Raw genomic sequence first — 22,951 nt, 5'->3', positions numbered from 1 at the left:
TTTTATTGACTAAACGACAGTGTCGAACTGTATCGAATGCCGTCCGGAAGTCAAAGAACGTAGCATCAACCAAGGAATTTTAACTGCTGCGTTCTGGATTTCATCGACGAACATGAGATGTGTTCCGCAAGATCTGTGTCAAGGAGTTGATGTTGGTGTTTGTAGAGGAGATTTTCGCTCTGCAGGAGCGTAATATGCGCAAGCACAGAACATGTTCCACCGTTCTAAACACATTAACATCGGCTATGTATGACTATAATTATTTGCATTCGTGAAAACATGTATGATTTATGCTTTATTCCAGTTACTAGGCACCCTTCGTTGTTAAATGCAATGATCTGCGAGTGAGATAGCAGCAGGCAACTGGGACCAAACCGTACGTTTAGTGTCTGGAGCGTAATCTTCTCTATGCATAAAAAGAAATATGCTGACTGACGCCCAGTCAAAACCGCTAAGGATAGAGACACGAAATTCGGAGAAGATGTTGATCTTATACTGTAGGCATTGTGTAAGAAGGGATTTTTCGAAATGCCACCCCTGAAGAGGTGAGACTGAGGATGAAAGGTTTTTTGAAAATATGTCGCTATTAACGAGTTTCAGCATTTTTTGGACATTCAACCGCTAAGGAAGTGAAATAGTGTATGAATTTTTTTTAAATAAGTAGTTGTTAAAGAACTACTAAAAAAATTTTAAAGCTGCATTTCTAAAAATTGCTACGTGACTTCTCGTTTAGAAATAAAAGACACGTATTTTAGTGTTTTTGGGAATCATCCCACGAGAGTGTGAAATACGGCTTGAAATTTTTTATGAAAATATTTCGTTATCTTGGATTTGACAATAAAAGATATTATACTGTAAGAGTCGTTTAAGAAGGGATTTGTCGAAGTTACACCCCTAAAAGGATGAAATAGGGCATGGAAGTTTTTATGGAACTATTTCATTATGATTGCGGTTCTGAATCTAAATCTACGAAAATTTGTATTCGGTTTCTCGGCTAGAACTAAAAAATATGTGTTTCAGTGGTTTTGGAAATTCGACCCTAAGTTTCTGTGGAAAGAACAGAAAAGGGAGGATTAACAATAATCTTCGATTCCAGCTGCCAAATCAGAAGCACATCGGAAAAAGACCATACTTCTACGGCCTAAATTAGCGTGAAAACGTTGGGTGCAATGGCGGACTAAACCAAAGATAGCTACGTAACAGTCAAGACGACAAACCGGCATATCAGAATTGCATAGAAAAGAAACGGGTTTTAATATCTTCATTTTTCAGTAGACATAATATATGTTTATAGAATTTTATTTGTCATTTCCACGTAAACGCGAGCGACGCAGCACGCACTAAGCTAGTTCTAGATAATAGGAGTTGCGGTATCAGTTAAACGTAGCAGAGCATGGCTGGTGTTCTGCGAGTGATACAAGAAGAGCTGTGATGCACCAGCTTTGCTTCTCAAGAGCGCGTCCGAGCTGACGACAAGCCGACGCGTGCCAGTATTTAGGGTAATGGGCGCGCCTGTTTATAAGGCTGGCAGGCCGTCCGGCGCGCACACTCTGACGCCATGCAACGACTGGGGAGCACAGGGAGGCTGTTGCTGCTGACGTCACTTCTCCTGGGAGCCGCCGCCGCTGCCAACAGGACAGAGCTGGACGACAAGACAGGTACTCAGCAATCCGCGCGCCTGTCGTCTTAGGAGGGACTACCCTCACTTACAAGCAAACCAAGTGCATCACTGAGCTACATTTCTGACCAGTTCCCCTGACCCCACGCCAAAGCAGAAATAACGAAAAAAGCAAGCCAAATTAAAACGAACGCAAAATCCCCAAGACTGGCGAAGTTCGAAATTTAGCGTGGACTTCAGTGCGACATTCTTTAGATCCCACTACGAAACTTTGTCCCGAAACCTAGCAGAAATCCAAAGAGGTTCTGGTCGTATGTAGAGTATGCTAGCGGCAAGACACAAACATAGCATTCTCTCCGCGATAGCAATCGAAATACTACCGACGACAGTGCCATTAGAGCAGAGTTATTAACACAGGCTTCCGAAACTCCTTTGCTAAACGAGATGAAGTAATCATTCCAGAATTCGATCAACAACATGGCCGGCCGGAGTGGCCGAGCGGTTCTAGGCGCTACAGTCTGGAACCGCCCGACCGCTACGGTCGCAGGTTCGAATCCTGCCTCCGGCATGGATGTGTGTGATGTCCTTAGGTTAGTTCGGTTTAAGTAGTTCTAAGTTCTAGGGGACTGATGACCTCACAAGTTAAGTCCCATAGTGCTCAGAGCCATTTGAACCATTTTTTTTCAACAACGTGAGTCACTTAGAAGTAGATATTCTCGGAATAGATTAGCAACTTAAATTACTTAACAAAAACCAGTCTTCCGGTACAGACTGTATACCAATTAGGCTCCTTTCAGAGTATGCTTATGCAATAGCTCCGTACTTAACAATCATATATAAATGCTTGCTCGACGAGAGATCTGTACCCAAAGACTGGAAAGTTGCACAGGTCACACCAGTATTCAAGCAACGTAATAGGAATAATCCACTAAACTACAGGTCGATGTCTTTAACGTCGATATGGAGCAGGATTGGAACATCTAATATGTTCGAACATTTTGAATTACCTCGAAGAGAACGGTCTGTTGACACAGAGCCAACACGGATTTAGAAAGCATCGTTCTTATTACTCAAACGAAGTGTTCAGTGCAATCGACAAGGGATTTCAAATTTATTCCGTATTTCTAGATTTCCAGAAGGCTTTTAACACTGTACCTGACAAGCGACTTGTAATCAAATTGCGTATTTATTGAATATCGTCTCCGTTATGCGACTGAATTTGTGATTTTCTGTCAGAGAAGCCACAGTTCGTAGTAACTGAAGGAAAGCCACCGAATAAAACGAAAGTGATTTCTAGCGTTCCCCAAGTTAGTGCTACAGGCCATCTGCTGTTGCTTATCGATGTAAACGATGTAGCAGACTATCTGAGCAGCCGTCTTAGGCTGTTTGTAGATGATGCTATCGTTTATCGTCTAGTAAAGCCATCAGAAGATCAAAACCTATTGCGAATCGATTTAGATAAGGTATCTGTATGGTGCGAAAATTGGCAATTAATCCTTAATAATGAAAAGTGTGAGGTCATCCGTATAAGTGCTAGAAGGAATCTGTTAAACATCGGTTACACGATAAATCAGTCAAATCTAAAGGCCGAAAATTCAACTACACTGTTATTCAAAATTAAAGCAACAAACCACTATTTCGCCGTTCCGTGTCTAATTCACGGTGTAATCATACAAACTGTCAACAGAGGTCTGTACGATGGTGTCATGCACGGAATGTGACAACCACGTCACCGATTATGACAGGGCACCTATCAAACGGGATAGTGTTTCCTGCATAGTCCGACATCCACAATCGATGTGTACAGTCACAGACGGTGCAGTGTGGCACATAGAAGACGCCTACCAGATGCACTGCGATGGAGGCCGTCGGGAAGAATGGAAGCAAAAAAAAAAAAAAAAAAAAAAAAAAGGTTCAAATGGCTCTGAGCACTATGGGACTCAACTTCTGAGGTCATCAGTCCCCTAGAACTTAGAACTACTTAAACCTAACCAACATAAGGACATCACACACATCCATGCCCCGGGCAGGATTCGAACCTGCGACCGTAGCGGTCTCGCGGTTCCAGACTGTAGCGCCTAGAACGGCACGCCACTCCGGCCGGCAAAATGGAAGCAGGACAGTCACAAAATAATTTGACCCGATGGCTTAATGTGAGTTGTTCTGTCCTTTTTCGGATGTAGTGACAGTTTATAGAGATCGAAAGTATCCCGAAGACAAGGGCTGGGCCGACCAAGTGTAACATCAAAGAGATAACAATTATTTGGCCGTAAGGGCACGACAGCCTTAGTACGGTTTAAAATGGTTTAAATGGCTCTGAGCACTATGGGACTTAACATCTATGGTCATCAGTCCCCTAGAACTTAGAACTACTTAAACCTAACTAACCTAAGGACAGCACACAACACCCAGCCATCACGAGGCAGAGAAAATCCCTGACCCCGCCGGGAATCGAACCCGGGAACCCGGGCGTGGGAAGCGAGAACGCTACCGCACGACCACGAGACGCGGGCCCTTAGTACAGAACGGCAAGTTACGTCTGACCTCGCAGCATACACTGGACATGTTGCAGCGAGGCAGATGATGTACAGAAGGCTTCGGCAGAGTGGCCTTTATTGTCAGAGATCTGCTGTATGTGAATCTCTGACGTGTCTTCACAGAAGGGGACGTCTAGAGTGCAGCCGTCAACACGCCACATGGGCGGTCGAACAGTGGGCCAATCTTATTTTCACAGATGAGTCCCGATTTCGTCTGGGCAGTGATTCTCGACAGATGCGCATTTGGAGGGAACGTGGAACACGATTTCGGGACCTAACAATTGTGGAAAAATATCGAGGATGATCTCTAATGGTGTGGGTGGGGATTATGTTGACCACTCTAACACCTCTTCATGAAATTGTACAGTTAAATCGCAAGGTTTAACCGATGGCAGCTGTCGTTACGAGATCTTGGGACCTTATGTGCGGTTGTTGTGAAGTGCTGTGGGCCCTGACTTTGTATTGCCGGACCTCATAGAGTACAGGTGGCTGATATTTCTTGGAAAGGGAAGATATTGCACGCATGGTGTGGCCTGCTCGCTCTCTCGATTTGAATCCCATAGAGGATGTCTAGGATGCAGTAGTGACACGAGATGTGTCACGCCAGCATTCACCAACCACTCTCCAAGACTTTCCAGCAGCGCTGCAGCAAAAGTAGGTGTTATTGCCTCAATATGAGATTGATGACATCATTCACAGCATGCACCTTCGTTTGTAGGCCTGTATTGCTGCCAGAGGTGGTCATACCCCGTACTGAGCGCATTAATCAGTTGTCGGAATGTGTGTGTAAACCCATTAAGCTGGTAAAAGGGAAGACATTTTTGTCTGCCGTTAAGCACGTTGCAGTTGCTTACGATCTGTAATCTTTATATCGTTTTTACTTCACTATCACCTGGTTATACTATTTTGTGGCACAATAAACCGAAACGTCCAAAATTTCACTTCGTTGCTTTAGTTTTGGACACCAGTGTAAATACCTAGGAATTGCATTTACGAACAACTGAAACTGGAAGAACACATAGAAAATGTTGTGGGAGAGGCGGAAGAAAGGCCGTATTTTATTGGCAGAACACGTAGAAGATGCGACGGATCTGCTCAAGAGACTGCCTACTTTACGCTTGTCCGTCCTCTTTTGGAGAACTGCTGCGCGGTGTGAAATCCTTACCAGATAGGGTTAACGGAGTACGTCGAGAAAGTTCAGAAAAGGGCAACACGTTTTCCATTACGGAGAAATAGGGGAGGCAGTGTCACGGATATGATACAGGATATGCGTTGGAAATGATTAAAAACAAAGGCGTTTTTAATTGCAGCGGAATCTTCTAACTAAATTACAATCACCAACTTTCTCATCCGAAAGCGAAAATATTTTGTTAACGCCGACTTACATAGGGAGGAACGATCATCATAATAAAATTATGGAAATCAGAGCTGGCACGGAAATATATAGGTGTTCGTTTCTTCCGCGCGCTGTTCGAAAGTGGAATAATAGAGAATTTGTGTGAAGGTGACTCGATGAACCATCTGTTAGGAGTTAGTGTGATTTACAGAGTAGGCATATAGATGTAGATGTAGATGCATGAGTGTCTGTACTCGTATAAATGTATGAGACCCTTACCTTAAAACCAAATGGTGAAGCGGTTGGTGAGACATAGAGCTATAAAACTACCGCAGGCTACCTAGACTGTAATAAATAGTTGCAGTCTGTTAGTTTTCCTAGCAGCTTTGATCAGTTAAGGTCGCACGTGTGTTACCTGTACGCTGGTTGTGTTGCATACCTATCGGATGTTACCTCACAACGATCGATTTCTTTGCGTATGGAATCAGTGTCTTATTAGATTCCCCTAAAAATCGGAAGCGTTGGACCATCTAGAAACTAAATGAGGATGTATAAGCGGCCGGGTAACCTACAGAACGTTTATGTCAACATAGTTATCCTCCAGTCTGTTACTTAAGAATAAACAGTATTCATAGCAAAACTGAAACTGTCAATGTTTAATTCAAATGGTTTAAATGGCTCTGAGCACTATGGGACTTAACAAATGGTTCAAATGGCTCTGAGCACTATGGGACTTAACTGCTGAGGTCATCAGTCCCCTAGAACTTAGAACTACTTAAACCTAACTAACCTAAGGACATCACACACATCCATGCCCGAGGCCGGATTCGAACCTGCGACCGTAGCGGTCGCGCGGTTCCAGACTGTAGCACCTTTAACCGCTTGGCCACCCCGGCCGGCTTTTAATTCAGGTTGCTGTGGATTGTAAGGTGAAACAGAGGGATTTCGTACCAAAAATAAAGAAAAAGATACAGATTTACCATATAGCGTTAGAAAAAACAATTTCCTCAACAAAGAGGTAAAATGAAAGAGCCGCAAAACAAAAATATATCAGTCACTTCAATACTTCGTCGAATTTGTATAAAACATGTTTCTGTTATTCATAGACAACTTTCGAATTTGTCAGTAATAACAGGAAACTATTGCCTGTGATCATCATGAAGAACATTGTACAGAGTACTAAACAGCAACAATAATTATAAACACATCAAGAAAAGTTTTGCATCACTTCGGTCCCCAGAACTCCTGAAGATAGACGTTGACTGTGGATATTGTATCACAGACAGAGTCCCTTTGGCTGTTGAGAGATGTCACTAAACCCACCCAAAGATGTAAACTACCAAAACTACCATGCATGAGCAGCGCCTATTAGACGGAGGGGATCCGATAGCCGACCAGTTCCAGTCATTCCACTAGGAAGGAGGTACACAGCTCGTGTTATCTGTAGTTCAACCATGCCTAGACGGTCACTACTGCGGTTCGATCGCATCTGCATTGTTACTTTGTGCCAAGAAGGGCTCTCAACAATGGAAGTGTCCAGGAGTCTCGGAGTGAACCAAAGCGATGTCGTTCGGACATGGAGGAGATACAGAGAGACAGGAACTGTCGATGACATGTCTCGCTCAGGCCGCCCAAGGGCTACTATTGCAGTGGATGACCGCTGCCTGCGGATTATGGCTCGGAGGAACCCTGACAGCAACGCCACCATGTTGAATAATGCTTTTTGAACAGCCGCAGGACGTCGTGTTGCGACTCAAAATGTGCGCAATAGGCTCCATGATGCGCAGCTTCACTCCCGACATGCATGGCGAGCTACATCTTTGCAACCACGACACCATGCAGTGCGGTAGAGATGGGCCCAACAACATGCCGAATGGACCGCTCAGGATTGGCATCTCGCTCTTTTTACCGATGCCGATGCCTTCAACCAGACAATCGTCGGAGACGTGTTTGGAGGCAACCCGGTCAGGCTGAACGCCTTAGGCACACTGTCCAGCGAGAGCAGCAAGGTGGAGGTTCCCTACTGTTTTGGGGTGGTATTATGTGGAGCCGATGTACGCTGCTGGTACTCGTGGAAGGCGCCGTAACGGCTGCACGAAACGTGAATGCCATCCTCCGACTGACAGTGCTACCATATCGGCAGCATATTGGAGAGGCATTCATCGTCATGGACGACAAATCACGCCCCATCGTGTACATCTTGTGAATGGCTTCCTTCAGGATAACAACATCACTCGACTAGAGTGACCAGCATGTTCTCCAGACATCAACGCTATCGAACATGCCTCGGATAGGTTGAAAACGGCTGTTTCTGGACGACGTGACCCACCAACCACTCTGAGGGATCTACGCCGAATCGCCATTGAGGAGTGGGACAATCTGGACCAACAGTGCCTTGATGAACTTGTGGATAGTATGCCACGGCGAATACAGGCATGCATCAGTGCAAAATAACTTGCTACTGGGTATTAGAGGTACCGGTGTGTACAGCATTCTGGACCACGACCTCTGAAGGTCTCGCTGTATGGTAGTACAACATGCAATGTGTGTTTTTCATGAGCAATAAAAAGGCTGGAAATGATGTTTATGTTGGTCTCTATTCCAATTTTCAGTACAGGTTCCGGAACTCTCGGAACCGAGGTGATGCAAAACTATTTTTGATGTGTGTATATATTTTTATGTTTGCGCGTGTAAACTGTTCAAATGAGTCTGAGCACTATGCGACTTAACTTCTCAGGTCATCAGGCGCCTAGAACTCAGAACTAATTAAACCCAACTAACCTAAGGACATCACACACATCCATGCCCGAGGCAGGATTCGAACCTGCGACCGTAGCGGTCGCTCGGCTCCAGACTGTAGCGCCTAGAACCTCTCGGCCACTCCGGCCGGCCGTGTAAACTGTACTGGTATCAAAAGTAATTGCTTCGGATGCGTAAAAGCGCAGAAGTTACACGATCAACAGATTTTTAACACCTATAAAATGCGATTTGTATTCTGTAACGATATGAAATACACAATGGACTAACACTGAATGATGTGCGATTCTAATTACATAGTTTCTCTACGTACATTTATGTTTCTTTCCATACCAGTTCTACCAATACTGACGGTAATCCTACCATTTACTACGTCATTTATGTAATGTACCAAAACTACCGAAGCGATCTTTATTTTATTATAATATCAAGTGCAGTATTATCAGTTATGTTACAACTTTCCTAACATTGGGTAACTAACTCTCAAATTGACTGAAACATACCGGAAGATTTGCTCATAAAAAATAATGCTTCTTGTAAATAACTTCAGTGTGTTCTTTGCATATATTTTTGTGCAGTTGTAGGATGTGTGCCCACTTTTTCTGTCTAATCGATGTGGACACATGAAGCATCGTCTTTTTGGTGAACCAGTTTCTGCAGTGTTCGTCTGTCGGCGAGCCGTGTTGTGCAAGGTAGAGCTTTCTTCTCTCCGTATGAGAAAAATTCTCTTTCTGTCACATGTCTTCCATCCAGGTGGCAAGCAACTGTGAAAATAAGCACAAGACATTTATTTCTGCTCGTCTAATACGGTTTTCCAAAAGACAAAATATCTTCCTTTTGAGTGACGCTTTGAGTTGTATTTAAACTACGTGTTTTCTGGTTAAGAGAATGAACTCCTTATTTACATTTTCTCGCTTCATCTATAGTGGTAATGGGATGCCGCGAAATTAACACTGTCACACTTTTGACGTTATTGTTCACAAAACGTATTAAATGTCAAATTGTGTTTGAAAACAAAATAATGATGATAGCGCTTCTAGGGATGAGGAAACTGTAGCGTCCAGTAGATGAGATCTGAGCCGAGAAGGAAATACGAAAAATCTTGCGGATTACGTAATGTCCATATTCGGACTGATTCATTAGCGAACCGTGTTTTCAGAACACACAGAACGTCCGTCACATCGGTGAGAGACAAAACTATATTGAGGTTTTTCATAGGAAACGTTTTACGATGAAATATCTTTCTTTCATGCTGTAATTGAGTACTGAAACAGAAAGTATAGCCCTTGGAATTAACTGGCTTGGCTAAAAATTCTATGACCGTGAAATTTAAAATTATAAGTGCGCCAATTTCTGTGTGCTATGGCAAATCGGGTTCCGTCAAAGTAAAAGGAGGAGGTTCTATGTAATAAGTATAAGTATTAATTATTTCAATGAGATGGCCACAATAGCGACTGAACTGATCACGACCAAGCCGGCTAATTATGATCACAGAAACTCACCGCTTGATCGGTGAGATGAACTATTAAAAAGTAATTTTGACATTAAAATGAAGAAGCGCAATACAACAAATTTCATTTACCGTTATTTATCATTCAATAAGACTTAGATGGAAAATATGTCCGCACAGAGACAAGCAAGAACTAATGACAAAAAAGGCAGCTTTTCCATTTTACACATGGAGATAAAAATTAAATCTGCGTTATTACGATTCATGTCCCAACACTACGCGGGTTCTTTTCTCGTCGTATAAATATTGTTTTCTGTTTAAGAAAAATCACTGTGTGTTCGAGATAACTTATGCATGCTAAGAAAGAAAAAAAATATTCTGACATATCAAAGTCTTCATTTCTAGTGGGATTATATTTTTTTTTTTGTTTCGCTGCCTTTTGATAGGGTAGGAGTATTCTGCTCCTTCGTTGCAATGCTTCACACTATTGACTTCCACCATGACCGATAAGGAAATCACTAACTATGTAGTCTGTATCATCTAGCTCTTCGCTGCACTTGACACGGTAGGAAAAGCGTGTTGGTTATCCTGGGGCCATCAATATCTGAATATGTTCTATCTTGGAGCTCAAAGAGAGCTTGAAGCCACACAGTAATAGGTGATTCAAAATGTCAATCACCTATGATTACTTCAGATGGCATTCTTTTGTGTCTCACAGGTAGAACGGGATCCCTGTTCTTTGCAAAGAATAAAAGTGTCTTACGTAATTATTCTATGCTGATCTCAAAGTATTTTTGCAATGAGAGCAATGCACTTAGCTTCAAAAGAACACTCAGTTGTAGCTTTTACAGTACTTCTGAACTCTCAACAGACAGCACAACTGCGCAGCACTGATAACTGTTATCAGTAGCTTGCTACTTTGATGTGCCACTCAGATCAATGACAAACTATTAGAAAGACATCAACTAAAATAAATTAACTGAGTGACAATTTATTGAAAAAAAATGAAAGATTGTTGGTTTTAAAACACCCCTGTTACGTATCCAAGGGTTAATATTGCGACAACAGGAATGATAGCAAATAACGAAATTTTATCTATTATGCACATACCTTACAGAAGAGTATATGACTTGCCTTTCCTTGACGAGTGCGAATTGTCGAAACAAATGCGAATCTAGAGAAACACTCGTGGGAACGAAAGTCGGGTCAAACTTTTTTTTATGTACAAAATTGTTAAGGCTTTCGTGGCCACTTGTTGACAAACTGCCTATTGGCTTCTGTCTCGTGTTCTTCGGCCGATGTTCATCTAATGATTTTTCTAATGTTTCGCCAGCACGAGTGGCTGGCATTGTCAAAGCTTCACCCTCCATTGCCGGTGGTGAACTGGAGCCGAGCTCGCGGCCGCAGACTATATGTACCTGGCGCGCCAACGTCCGAGGGCTTCTCCGCGGTCATTTCCGGTGCGGTTCTCCTCTTGCTACCTGCGACGGTCGTTCGCTGCAGTACGGGAAGCCAGGATCCGTTTACCTTAAGGCTTTCCTCTTTCTTGTTGAAACTGTTCGCGTGTTTTTGTATTTCTACAGCTTCTCTGAACAAGCGCGTGTGATAGTGCTTCTCTACAGCCAGAACTTCCGTGTCGGCGAATTTTATTACGTGGTCGGTCTCATTCAGTGCGTGCTCTGCCACGGCCGATTTCTCCACCTGCCCCAACCTGCAATGTCGCTTATGCTCTTTGATCCTGGTGTTAATGGATCGTCCAGTCCTTCCGACATAAACTTTTCCGCATGTGCAAGGTATACGGTATATTCCCGACATTGCAAGTGGGTCTCTTTTCTCCTTCGCCGATCTAAGATGTGGTGTCACCGTCAGACACCACACTTGCTAGGTGGTAGCTTTAAATCGGCCGCGGTCCATTAGTACATGTCGGACCCGCGTGTCGCCACTGTGTGATCGCAGACCGAGCGCCACCATAAGGCAGGTCTCGAGATACGGACTAGCACTCGCCCCAGTTGTACGGACGACTTTGCTAGCGACTACATGGACGAAGCATTGCTCATTAGCCGAGCCAATAGTTAGAATAGCCTTCAGCTAAGTCAATGGCTACGACCTAGCAAGGCGCCATTAGTAACATTGCATGTATCTAAAGAGTCTCACTTGTATCGCCACAATCTCCAGATGTACCAAAAGGATGGATTAAAGTTAAGTATTCCAGAAGCTACGTACTTTTCTTTATAGCATTCATTACGTATCCTGTTTCAGACCTCACGCCCATCTGCGCGAGCTTAGCGCGTGCCTTTCGGCTTCCTCTCATTGTGTCTAGGCTGTCTTGTCTAGACACAACATAAGACACTCTTTGATCTTCCTTGTCGGTTTGAAAATCGTCTTTATGCCGTGTTTGCGCAATATACGGCCGATTCTGTCCGTCACTCTGGGAATGTATGGCAGAAAGGCCGTACCCGACATTTCTTTTTCTGGTTCCTTACTTCGCCGAGTGTTTGGCTCTGTTACACTTCTAATGCGACTTGCAAACCTAAGGTGTGGTACAGGTACGTCGATGATACTTTCGTGGTGTGGAGCCATGGTGAAGAACAGCTCGGTGAATTCCTGAGACACTTGAACAGCCTCCATGCCAACACAACATTTACCATGGAAGTAGAAAAGGACAAGAAACTGCCATTTCTAGATGTGCTGGTCACAAGGGACGGCGAAAACCTGGGACACAGCGTGTATTGAAAACCGACACACACGGACCGATACCTGCACAAACTGTCAAACCACCACCCGAGCCAGAAAAGAGGCATGATTAGTACGCTCGTAACGAGAGCAGGACGAATATGTGAGCCTCAACACCTCAAACGAGAAATGCAACACCTGGAAACTGTTCTGAGGAGCAATGGGTACTCCACAAATTACATTAGATGTAATTGCGCAGTTCACAAAACGAAAAGAATGTAGTATGTTATGACTACAAAATCAACGGGTCACGATTGGAATTGGTCAATTTGTACAACTACCTGAGTGCAAAAGTTTGTAGGAATATGAAATGGAGTGATCACATAGGCTCAAGCCACTGGCAAAGTGTGTAACATACTACAGTTCATTTGTAGTATACTAGGGATAAGCGACAAATCTACAAAGGAGATTGCTTCAAGACACTCATACGACCCATCCTAGAATATTGCTCAAGTTTGTGGAACCCTTAGCAAATACATGAAATGTATTCACAGTTGCGAATACAGACAACCATCAGCCATATAATAGAATTAAGACAGTGAAAATTTCTGCCGGTCTGAGACTCGAACCCGGATTTCCCGCCTATTGCGAGAGATCGCTTTACTACGAGGATAAATCAATTATTATCCGCAAAGTAGTTATAAAATTTTATTGTAATCAAACAGGAAACTTACAAGAATATCATTTTTTGACATAGTCTCCTTGCGTTTCATCGCACTTGGTCCATCGTTGTACATGCTTCCTGAGGCCCTCACAAAAGGTTCTTGGTTGAGCTACGAGCCAGGAATGCATCGCTTCTTTCACTGCTTCGTTCGAGGCAAATCGACGGCCCATTAATGCCTATTTGAGTGGACCAAACAAGTGATAGAAGGGGCAAGACCGGGACTATATGGAGGATGATCCAGTACTTAAAATTTGAGTTTCTGGAGCGTTTGGGCATTGTGGGCAGCAGTATGCGGACGGGCATTGTAGTGCAACAACACAACACCTTTTGACAGTAATCCTCGGCGTTTGCTTCGAATTGCAGGCTTTAACCTGGCAGTAAGCATCTCACCGTAACGTACACTGTTTATTGTGGTGACCCTTTTCCCATAATGTTCCAGTACTGAACCTCGTGCGTCCCAAAAAATCGTAAGCATCAGTTTTCCTGCGGACGGTTGGGTCTTGAACTTTTCCTTGGACGGCGAATTTGGATGCTTCCATTCCATACTCTGCCGTTTGCTCTCCGGCTCGTAATGATGGATCCATGTTTCGTCACCAGTAATGATCCTGTCTAAGAAGTTGTCCCCTTTGTTACCATAGCGATCCAAATGTTTTTTGCAGATGTCCAAGCACGTTTGTTTATGCAACTGTGTGAGTTGTTTTGGGACCCATTTTGCACAAACTTTTTGAAAACCAAGTCTGTTGTGGATGATTTCGTAGGCAGAACCGTGACTAATTTGCAGACGATGTGCCACTTCGCCAATAGTTAATAGTCTGTCTAAGAGAATCATTTCACGTGAACGTTCAATGGTTTCTTCATTTGTGGCGGTGAACGATCGTCCGGATCCTTCATCGTGCGTAAAACTTGTGCGACCGTTTCGGAATTTTTCAATCCATTCGTAGACACTCCGGTGTTGCAAAACACTGTTCCCGTACTGTACCGAAAGTCTTTGATGAACTTCGGCCCTTGATACGTCTTCCGACCACAAAAAACGGATCACTGAACGTTGCTGTTCTTTTGTGCAAATAGACAGCGGAGCAGCCATGATCAACAGCACGGCGGCGATAACGAGAATAACCTAGCAGCTTGAAAATTGCAAAGATATAATAACAAGTAAACAAAACATGCGTTATGAACGTAAAACGACAGTACTACCAAAATAAACAAAAATATAATTAAATTGCGGATAATAATTGACTTATACTCATATTTGGCTCTCCATGCACGACTCACGACTAGCCCATAGCTTCCATATGTCGTCAAGCATGTGTCTGCAACCTGTACTCTTACATCCTTTATGTATATTGCCGTACAGGGGAGACACTTTACGTGAAAGTCGCTTGCCCGGTGTCGGCGGATAAATACGAGGCGTGTTTTTTTTTTAAGTAAGTACCGTTTTGAAATTTAAAAAAGATGTGCTAAGGTATCTCAATAATTTTATTTTTACATGAAAGCCTATTTCTTAATCTACTTTTCTACATTATTTCCTTCAATATTGAGGCACTTGCCATAACGTTGTATTAGTTTTTGAAAAGCCTGCTCATAGAAGTCTGCCGCCTGACTTGTTAACTTCTGCATCAGCACTGTTTTGACTTCGTCATCGTCTTGAAGACGCATCAGCACTGTTTTGACTTCGTCATCGTCTTGAAGACGCTGACCGCCCAGGTGTTTCTTCAAGTGCAGGAACAGATGGTAGTCACTGGGCGCAAGATCGGGGCTGTAAGGAGGATGATCTAGAGTTTCCCATCGAGAAGATGTGATGAGATCTTTGGTCTGATTCGCCACATGCGGACGGCCATTGTCTTGCAGTAAGACGAAGCCATTGCTCAACTTCCATGGACTGTTGCTTTGATTCTGGTGTGACGTAGGCCATCCATGTTTCATCGCCCGTAACAATCTGGCTTAAGAAATCATCACCGTGCCGGCCGGAGTGGCCGTGCGGTTCTAGGCGCTACAGTATGGAACTGGGCGACCGCTACGGTCGCAGGTTCGAATTCTGCCTCGGGCATGGATGTGTGTGATGTCCCTAGGTTAGTTAGGTTTAATTAGTTCTAAGTTCTAGGCGACTGATGACCTCAGAAGTTAAGTCGCATAGTGCTCAGAGCCATTTGAACCATTTGAAATCATCACCATCGTTGTGGTACCGCTCAAGGAAAGTCAAAATGCACTGTCTAAACGTTTGGTTTTGTGCACATCCGTCAACATTTTCGGTACCCAACGTGCGTACAATTTTCGGTTAATTCGAGTGCTCGGCCGCAATGCCATACAAAACACTACGAGAAACATTAGGGAATTCTTCCCGCAAGGAGGAAATCGTAAAGCGTCTGTTTTCTCTCACCTTATTGTCCACTTCCTGCAATAAATTTTCATTAACGACCGAAGGATGCCCAGTCCGTTGTTCATCATGCACGTTTGTGCGGCCATCTTTAAATGCTCTCACCCACTTTCTTACCATTCCATCACTCAGAATGTTTTCTCCGTAAACTGCACAGATCTCACGATGAATATCGATCGCTTTTAGGCCTTTAGCACTAAGAAATCTGCCAGTCGCGGTGGTCAAGCGGTTAACGGCGCTACAGTCTGGAACCGCGCGGCCGCTACGGTCGCAGGTTCGAATCCTGCGTCGGGCATGGATGTGTGTGATGTCCCTAGGTTAGTTAGGTTGAAGTAGTTCCAAGTTCTAGGGGTCTGATGACCTTAGAAGTCCCATAGTGCTCAGAGCCATTTGAACCATTTGAACTAAGAAATCTTATAACAGCCCGTACTTCACAGTCGGCGGGACTCACGATTATCGGAGGCATCTTTAACACTCAGTACACAACGTAAACAAGAAAGAATCAGACTGTAATAGCGTCTGTGCGTAGATTCAGGTACAGGCTTTCATGTAAAAATAAAATTATTGAGATATCTTAGTACGTCTTTTTTAAATTCCAAAACGGTACTTACTTAAAAAACACGCCTCGTACGATATTGAAGTGCCTGTGTTATTCTGAATTACGATGCAAAGGTCCTTCGGACATGCATGCATTCCGAAGGAATAGGCACCGCGCCGGCTACAGCTGTTATGAAATACATGAAATGTATTCGCAATTGCGACAATAGACAACCATCAGCCGTAAAATGGAATGAGAACAGTGAAAGTGTAAGAAAGATTAGGCAGTCTCGGTTTGCAAGATTGTTTTTAATTTATTTAACCTGTGGCGCGTTTCACTTTCACAGCAGCATCATAAGACTTCGGGTAAAAACACTCGAGGACCACTGGCAAAGGTGGAGTGGTGTGATTTTCACAGCGAAAATTTATGCTGGACCGGTAGTCCATCCCGGGTCTCCCTATTATCGCGGGTGGTCGCCTTACCCTTTGACTATCCGAGAACGACTCACGGCCAAATCCAACATCAAAGCGGTCTCCTCAGTAAACGGCTCTGCGTAGATGCCAATATCGTCCCAGACTTTGATACGAACGACACATCGGGTCCAGATACTTATGCTAATAGCGGCTTAGTGCCGTCTACCATCAGTTATTACCGGGGTGAACAAGCGAGTCCATGAAACAAAGTGATTGTGACAAGAAGTGCAGATGAGAGATATAGTCGGTCTGATGCAGGCCCATTCATTTCACCTCGTAGTAATGCAATCCAGCAGACAGTGTTTGCAGCAAATAATAACAATGTTATTACTGCCTGTCAAGATTTTCTATCGCAGACCTACAACAGAATCAAGAAGGCCCTCATCCATCGCCACAGGACGAAAATCAATGAAAGTCAACGAAAAGTATAAACAGTACCATTTGATTTCAAAATACAGGGTGAGTCAAAAAGGACTTTACAACTTTGGAATGATACAGAAACTTATTGAAATAACTTACAGAATCAGTAGATGTGAAATTTTGTAGGAAACAGCCTCAAGTTTCACATAAAAGTGTCCGGTGTCATTTTTGTTCGATATAATTACCATCTACGATGCAGCAAACATCCCATTATTAATCAATTTCTTCCCACACTCATTACAGCATATCGGGTGTAACTTGTGAAAAGGCAAAGTGGATTCTACTTTTAGTCTGACGACTTTGTTTGTTAGGGGAGAACCATACGCATGGTCTTTAATGAAACCCCATGCCATGCGATTGGCCTTTCACGGCCAATCCACTGATCTGGGAAGCGATTATCGAGGAAACGCCGAAATTCGATGAGGAAATGAAGTGGTGCAACGTCTTGCTAATAGTTAACCATACCATCTCGGTCATCTTCATTGATCTGTGGAATTAAAAAATTTTCAAGCATATCCAGATACACAATAGCAGTGACAGCTTTCTCCATGAAGAAGAAAGGACACAAAACACGTTAATTTTGGGGCTGTCACGAACGTGTTCCAGGGTTGCAGGTGGATTTTCGCTGCCCCATATTCTAAAGTTGCGGGTGTTCTCCATGCCACAGATATGAAATTTGACTCATCACTGAAGATTATTGTGTTCACGAATGGAGCCGGCCGCTGTGGCTGAGCGGTTCTAGGCGCTTCAGTCCGGAACCGCGCTGCTACTACGATCGCAGGTTCGAATCCTGTCTCGGGCACGGATGTTTTTGTGTTTGATGTCCTTAGGTTAGTTAGGTTTAAGTAGTTCTAAGTCTAGGGAACTGATGACCTCAGATGTTAATTCCCATAGTGCTAAGAGCCATTTGAACCATTTTTTGTTCAGGAATGTCTTGTTGTGCTCTATCCGATACAATATTTTCGCACAGAATTCCACACGAGCAACCTTATTTGCACCACTAATATGCTGTTCCACTGTGAATCTGTATAGTTTCAAGTGTAAACGTCTGCTCAGTACTCGCCGGATAGTCTTTCGTGGAATGCCAGTATGTGAGTCAAACTTGAGGTTGTTTGCTACCAAATGACACATCTATCGTTTTTGTAAGTTATCTCAATAAATTTCTATACCATTCCAAAGCTGTAACTTCCTTTATGACTCACCCTTTATTATTGTAACACAAGTTTGAGTCTGTACTACAGTTTTCATGAGTGATGTTCAAATGATGCAGCTTGTTACTTAGGATTATAATTAGTTCTAGATATTATGAGGTCATGGAAGTTTCGAGATGTGGGACTGTGTCCAGAAAAAATGTGAATTTTGTTTAAAATATATCAAATGAAATCGAGGATGTTTAAAACTATATGTCCTAGTGGTTCTAAAGTGAAACCACTTCCTTGAAACAACTGACTGTTTACTTTTTGCCAATTTCGTCTTGTATTCGTCGCTTGCTACAGTAATAAAAGTTAGTTTTTTCAAAGTTTCAAAATTATACGTGTTTTCATATTGTTGGGACTCAAATGACTGGAAAACGGAAATTTGTGGTACGGTCTTATGGGGCCAAACTGCTGAGGTCATCGGTCCCTAAGCCTACACGGTACTTAATCCAACTTAAACTAACTTACGCTAAGTACGACACTCACACCCATGCCCGAGGGAGGACTCGAACCTCCGACGTGGGGGAGCCGCGCGGACCGTGACAAGGCACCTTGGACCGCGCGGCTACCACGCGCGGCTCCTCAGAGGATTAAGCAATCGTTCTTTTCATACTCTATACCGGTATGGAACAGGAACGAGCACTAGTAACTGGTAAAATTGGAGTAGAAAGGTAAAGAGAGAGCTAGGAAAATGATTTACAACTACTATGTAAACAAACTGCCCCTGTCACTCCTTCCCCATCTCACCTCCCCCTCACCCAGTAGTCAATTTGGCTGTTACTCTTTGTTATGTGTGATCTAATGTATAACATTGTCGTGTTATCCTAGTAGATCATAGTGTTTATTTAGGTTTTGATTTATCACCCAATTAATTATCCTTATCACTACCAGGATGGTTACTTGTGTATTCATGTCACCCTTATCTTTATTACAGTAAAGTATGGCCCAATATGTTTGCAAGGTGTTTTTCTGAGGTATACATATCTTAATTAGTACTATTAATGACCAAATATGGCTGGCAGCCCGTGAAACCACTAAGTCTGACACAATGACATTAAAGTGGACATGTAAATATGCAGGGAAATTAAAAAAAATTCAAATGAGATAGCATGGTCTATTTATGTAGGAGACGTGTACACCAGTATTATATTTAAAACACTCTTCAGTTAACACAAGACATAACTAAATTACACTGTGGAGATGAATAAACAAATTAGAGAGAGAGAGCCACAATAGATATGCTATACGAATTCCTGTACGGCCATGCAGTATCAATTACACCTAAGTTGTGTATGTAATCCATTATTCCATAGGTTTTTGATGTATAACAACTGTACAATGGATGAGTTTTGTAATCAGACTTGACTTTGTTAACCGTTACTCATTTTTCTCATAGTATCAGCATTTAGACAGAGCACTCAGTTTTGCAAAACTGTTCCCTCCCTACAAACTCATGGCGACGCTGAGGGATAAAAAGAAATGTGTTTAATTAGCAAGGAAAAGCCTACAACCCCCTTCGGGGGCTTCTGACCTTGGCAGTGGTATGGCGTCCCTTCACCATTTTGACCACTCCCACTTCCCTCCAGTCTAAATTAGTCATTCCTTGACCTCTCAGAATATATCCTACTAAATCAACCCTTCCTCTGGCAAGGTTGCGCTACAAATTTCTTTGCTCCCCAATTTTATTCTTCCTCATTAATTACATGATCTACCTATCTAATCTTCAGCATTCTTCTGTAACACCACATTTCAAAAGCTTCTATTCTTTTTATGTCAAAACTGTTTATCGTCCACGTTTCAGTTCCATTCATGGAACTCTCAACTCTACAAAACCTTTCAGAAAAGGCCTCCTGAAGTTTAAAATGTATACCTGATATCAACAAATATCTCTCCTTCAGAAAAGTTTTTCTTGCCATTGCCAGTCTACATTTTATATACTGTTTACTTCCACCATCATCAGTTAATTTGCTGCCCTAATAGCAAAACTCTTCTACTACGTAAGTGTCTTGTTTCCTAATCTAATTCTCTCCGCATAACTAGACTTAATAACGTTTACATTCCATTATCCTTGTTTTTTGTTGTTGTTCATCTTCTATCCTCCTTTCAAGACCTTGCTTTTTGTTAATGTTCATCTTCTATCCTCCTTTCAAGACCTTGTCCACTCTGTTCAGTTGCTCTTTTAAGTCATACGCAGATGAGAAGAAAAAATAAACCTGTAACGTTCAAATACATTATTAGCAGTCTGCTGCATGACCCAGTTACGTCGATTTAATATATAGGCGTCTGGTTGCAAACCGATATGAGATGGACCGAGCACGAAAATTTGGTAGTGGGAAAGCCGAATGGTCGACTTTGCTTTATTGGGAAAATTCTTGAAAAGTGTAACTCATCTACAAAGGAGATTGTGTATAGAATACTAGTGCGGCCCATTCTTGAGTACTGCTCGAGTGTCTGGGATTCCCACCAGGTCTTATTAGAGAAACACGTCGAAACAGTTCACAGGCGGACTGCTAGATTCATTGCCAGTAAATTCGATAGACACGCGAGTATTACGGAGATGCTTCGTGAATTCAAACGAGAGTCTCTGGAGGGAAGACGATGTTCTTTTCGCGAAACACTATTCAGAAAATTTAGAAACCGGCATTTACGACTGAGACAGAACGATTCTACTGCCGCCAACGTACATCTCGTGTAAGGCTCACGAAGACAAGGTAACGCAAATTAAGGCTCGCACGGAGGCGTACAGACAGTCGTATTTCGCACACTCCATTTGCGAGTTGAACAGGAACGTGGATGGCTAGTGGTGGTACAAGGTACCCTCAACCACGTACCGTATCATGGCTTGCAGAGTTTGCTTGTAGATGTAGATGTAGATTCGCGTGGAGATGGAGAAGACGGCGGAAAATCAAGATAAGGATGGCTGAACGGAAGTTTTTTTAATTCGTTTCCTCTAAAATACCGAGTACAGTTTTTTACCCAACGGACCACTTCGCCCAGTCTTGTCGTGGTGCTGTCAATGTCGGTCCATAATACAGAGACATAAGGTTGGTGAGGGCGTCGTTGGAATTGTAGGAAAAGACTGAGTTAATTAGTTGGCAGTAGTTACATGTAGTAAATTATAATCGAATGCAGAAAAAATGGCAAGTAGATAGTTTTCAGTGACACGGGTTAAATATTAAAATTTTTCAGACGCAGTTATCACTGCGCCGTTGATAATGGAGAGGAGGATTAGAAAACAATATTTTAAACGTAGAGAGGGTTAGGACAGCAGCGATGCCTCAGATTCAGGAAGTTGCCGATTTTAGTATGTTGCTATTGTCTAATGCCAACGGCCTTGCCGCAGCGGTTAACACCGGTTCCCGTCAGCTCACCTAAGTTAAGGGCTGTCGGGCTGGGCTAAAACTTGGATGGGTGTCCATCGTGTCTTCCGAGCACTGTTGGCAAGCGGGGTGCACTCAGCCCTTGTGAGGCAAACCGATGAGCTACTTGATTGAAAAGTAGCGACTCTCTCCTGAACTGACATACGGCCGAAAGAGCGGTGTGCAGACCACATGCCTCTCCGTATCCGCATTCAGTAACGCCTGTGGTCTCAGGATGGCACGGCGGCCGGTCGGTACCTTTGAACCTTGATGACCTGTTCGGGCGGAGTTTAGTTTTAGTTTCAGCTATTGTCCAATGAATGAATTGTATGTAGGGTGTACAGAAAATTTTGATATCGGAGGATAATTCTACGTAATTCATTAAGATGATGGAATATACGAGATGGTTACAGACAGTCACACAAAGCATATGCCTCAGATTGTACTGCTCTAGCTACGCAGACCGAATACATTATCAGGTCTCATTAGAGACCATAGGTACTAGGCGAAGGGTAACATGCCTTGTAATGATGAAATAGCGACATTACTACAATCAGATAAATATTTTGGTGGGATAAAAGGATGTAGACCTCCCTTATGTAGCTACAGTGTTTTTACATTTTGATCGTAGAAAATTATGTAGTACAACTGTTCAGCTTCTGGTATTCATTTTGATGTTATCGTCAATAAATATCCTCAATCTGTTCTGAAAGCGTTGAGATTGTAACGTGTCTCCCTTTAATTTACGTAGTAGGTAGGATTAGGAGTACTGTGCCTTCAACTCTACCTCCATTGTAATAGACCGTGTTTCACAGGGGCCAATTTACTGGTATCGTAATGTCAGTTGCACGTAAGACAGCGGCAGGGTTCGTGCGAAAGGCATCCATTGAATACGATGTGGCAAGAATTGGGGCATCTACCGATGTTTCACTGTTCCCATTCTACTATCGATATTTTCACTCATTTGGCGAATCAGTGAATTGATTTCTTGTGTTACACACGGCTCCTCATACAATTTATTGAAACTGAAATTTCAAAAGCGGCGGTTACAAATATAACAGGAACCATCTGATCTGCTCTCCTGAACGAACGTCGACTGACTGGCGCATTTCGGCTGACGAATCACATTAAAAAGTACATTTTTGACAATAAAATCTCTTCGGAAGGACGAATTAGATAAACAGAGTAGGCTTGGGGTTGTCTGGGGGAAGAGACCAAACAGCGAGGTCATCGGTCTCATCGGATTAGGGAAGGAAGGGGAAGGAAGTCGGCCGGGCCCTTTCGAAGGAACCATCCCGGCATTTGCCTGGAGCGATTTAGGGAAATCACGGAAAACCTAAATCAGGATGGCTGGACGCGGGATTGAACCGTCGTCCTCCCGAATGCGAGTCCAGTGTGTAAACAAAAAATGGTTCAAATGGCTCTGAGCACTATGGGACTTAACATCTGAGGTCATCAGTCCCCTAGAACTTAGAACTACTTAAACCTAACTAACC

General features: G+C 43.1%; 1 protein-coding gene across 1 annotated transcript in view; it reads left to right on the top strand.

Moving 5' to 3' along the window:
* Nucleotides 1-1,558: 1,558 nt before the first annotated feature.
* Nucleotides 1,559-22,951, top strand: part of LOC124594635 — a 114,860-nt gene continuing 93,467 nt past the window's right edge. The window contains exon 1 of the mRNA XM_047133003.1: nt 1,559-1,658. Within this exon, the coding sequence (XP_046988959.1) occupies nt 1,559-1,658 (100 nt within the window). The remainder of the gene's footprint in view (nt 1,659-22,951) is intronic.

The sequence above is a fragment of the Schistocerca americana genome, chromosome 2 (genome assembly GCF_021461395.2).
Source record: "Schistocerca americana isolate TAMUIC-IGC-003095 chromosome 2, iqSchAmer2.1, whole genome shotgun sequence".
Classification (NCBI taxonomy): Eukaryota; Metazoa; Arthropoda; class Insecta; order Orthoptera; family Acrididae; genus Schistocerca; species Schistocerca americana.
Note: the sequence above shows the minus strand (reverse complement) of the source record. Positions and strands in the feature narration are given on the sequence as shown.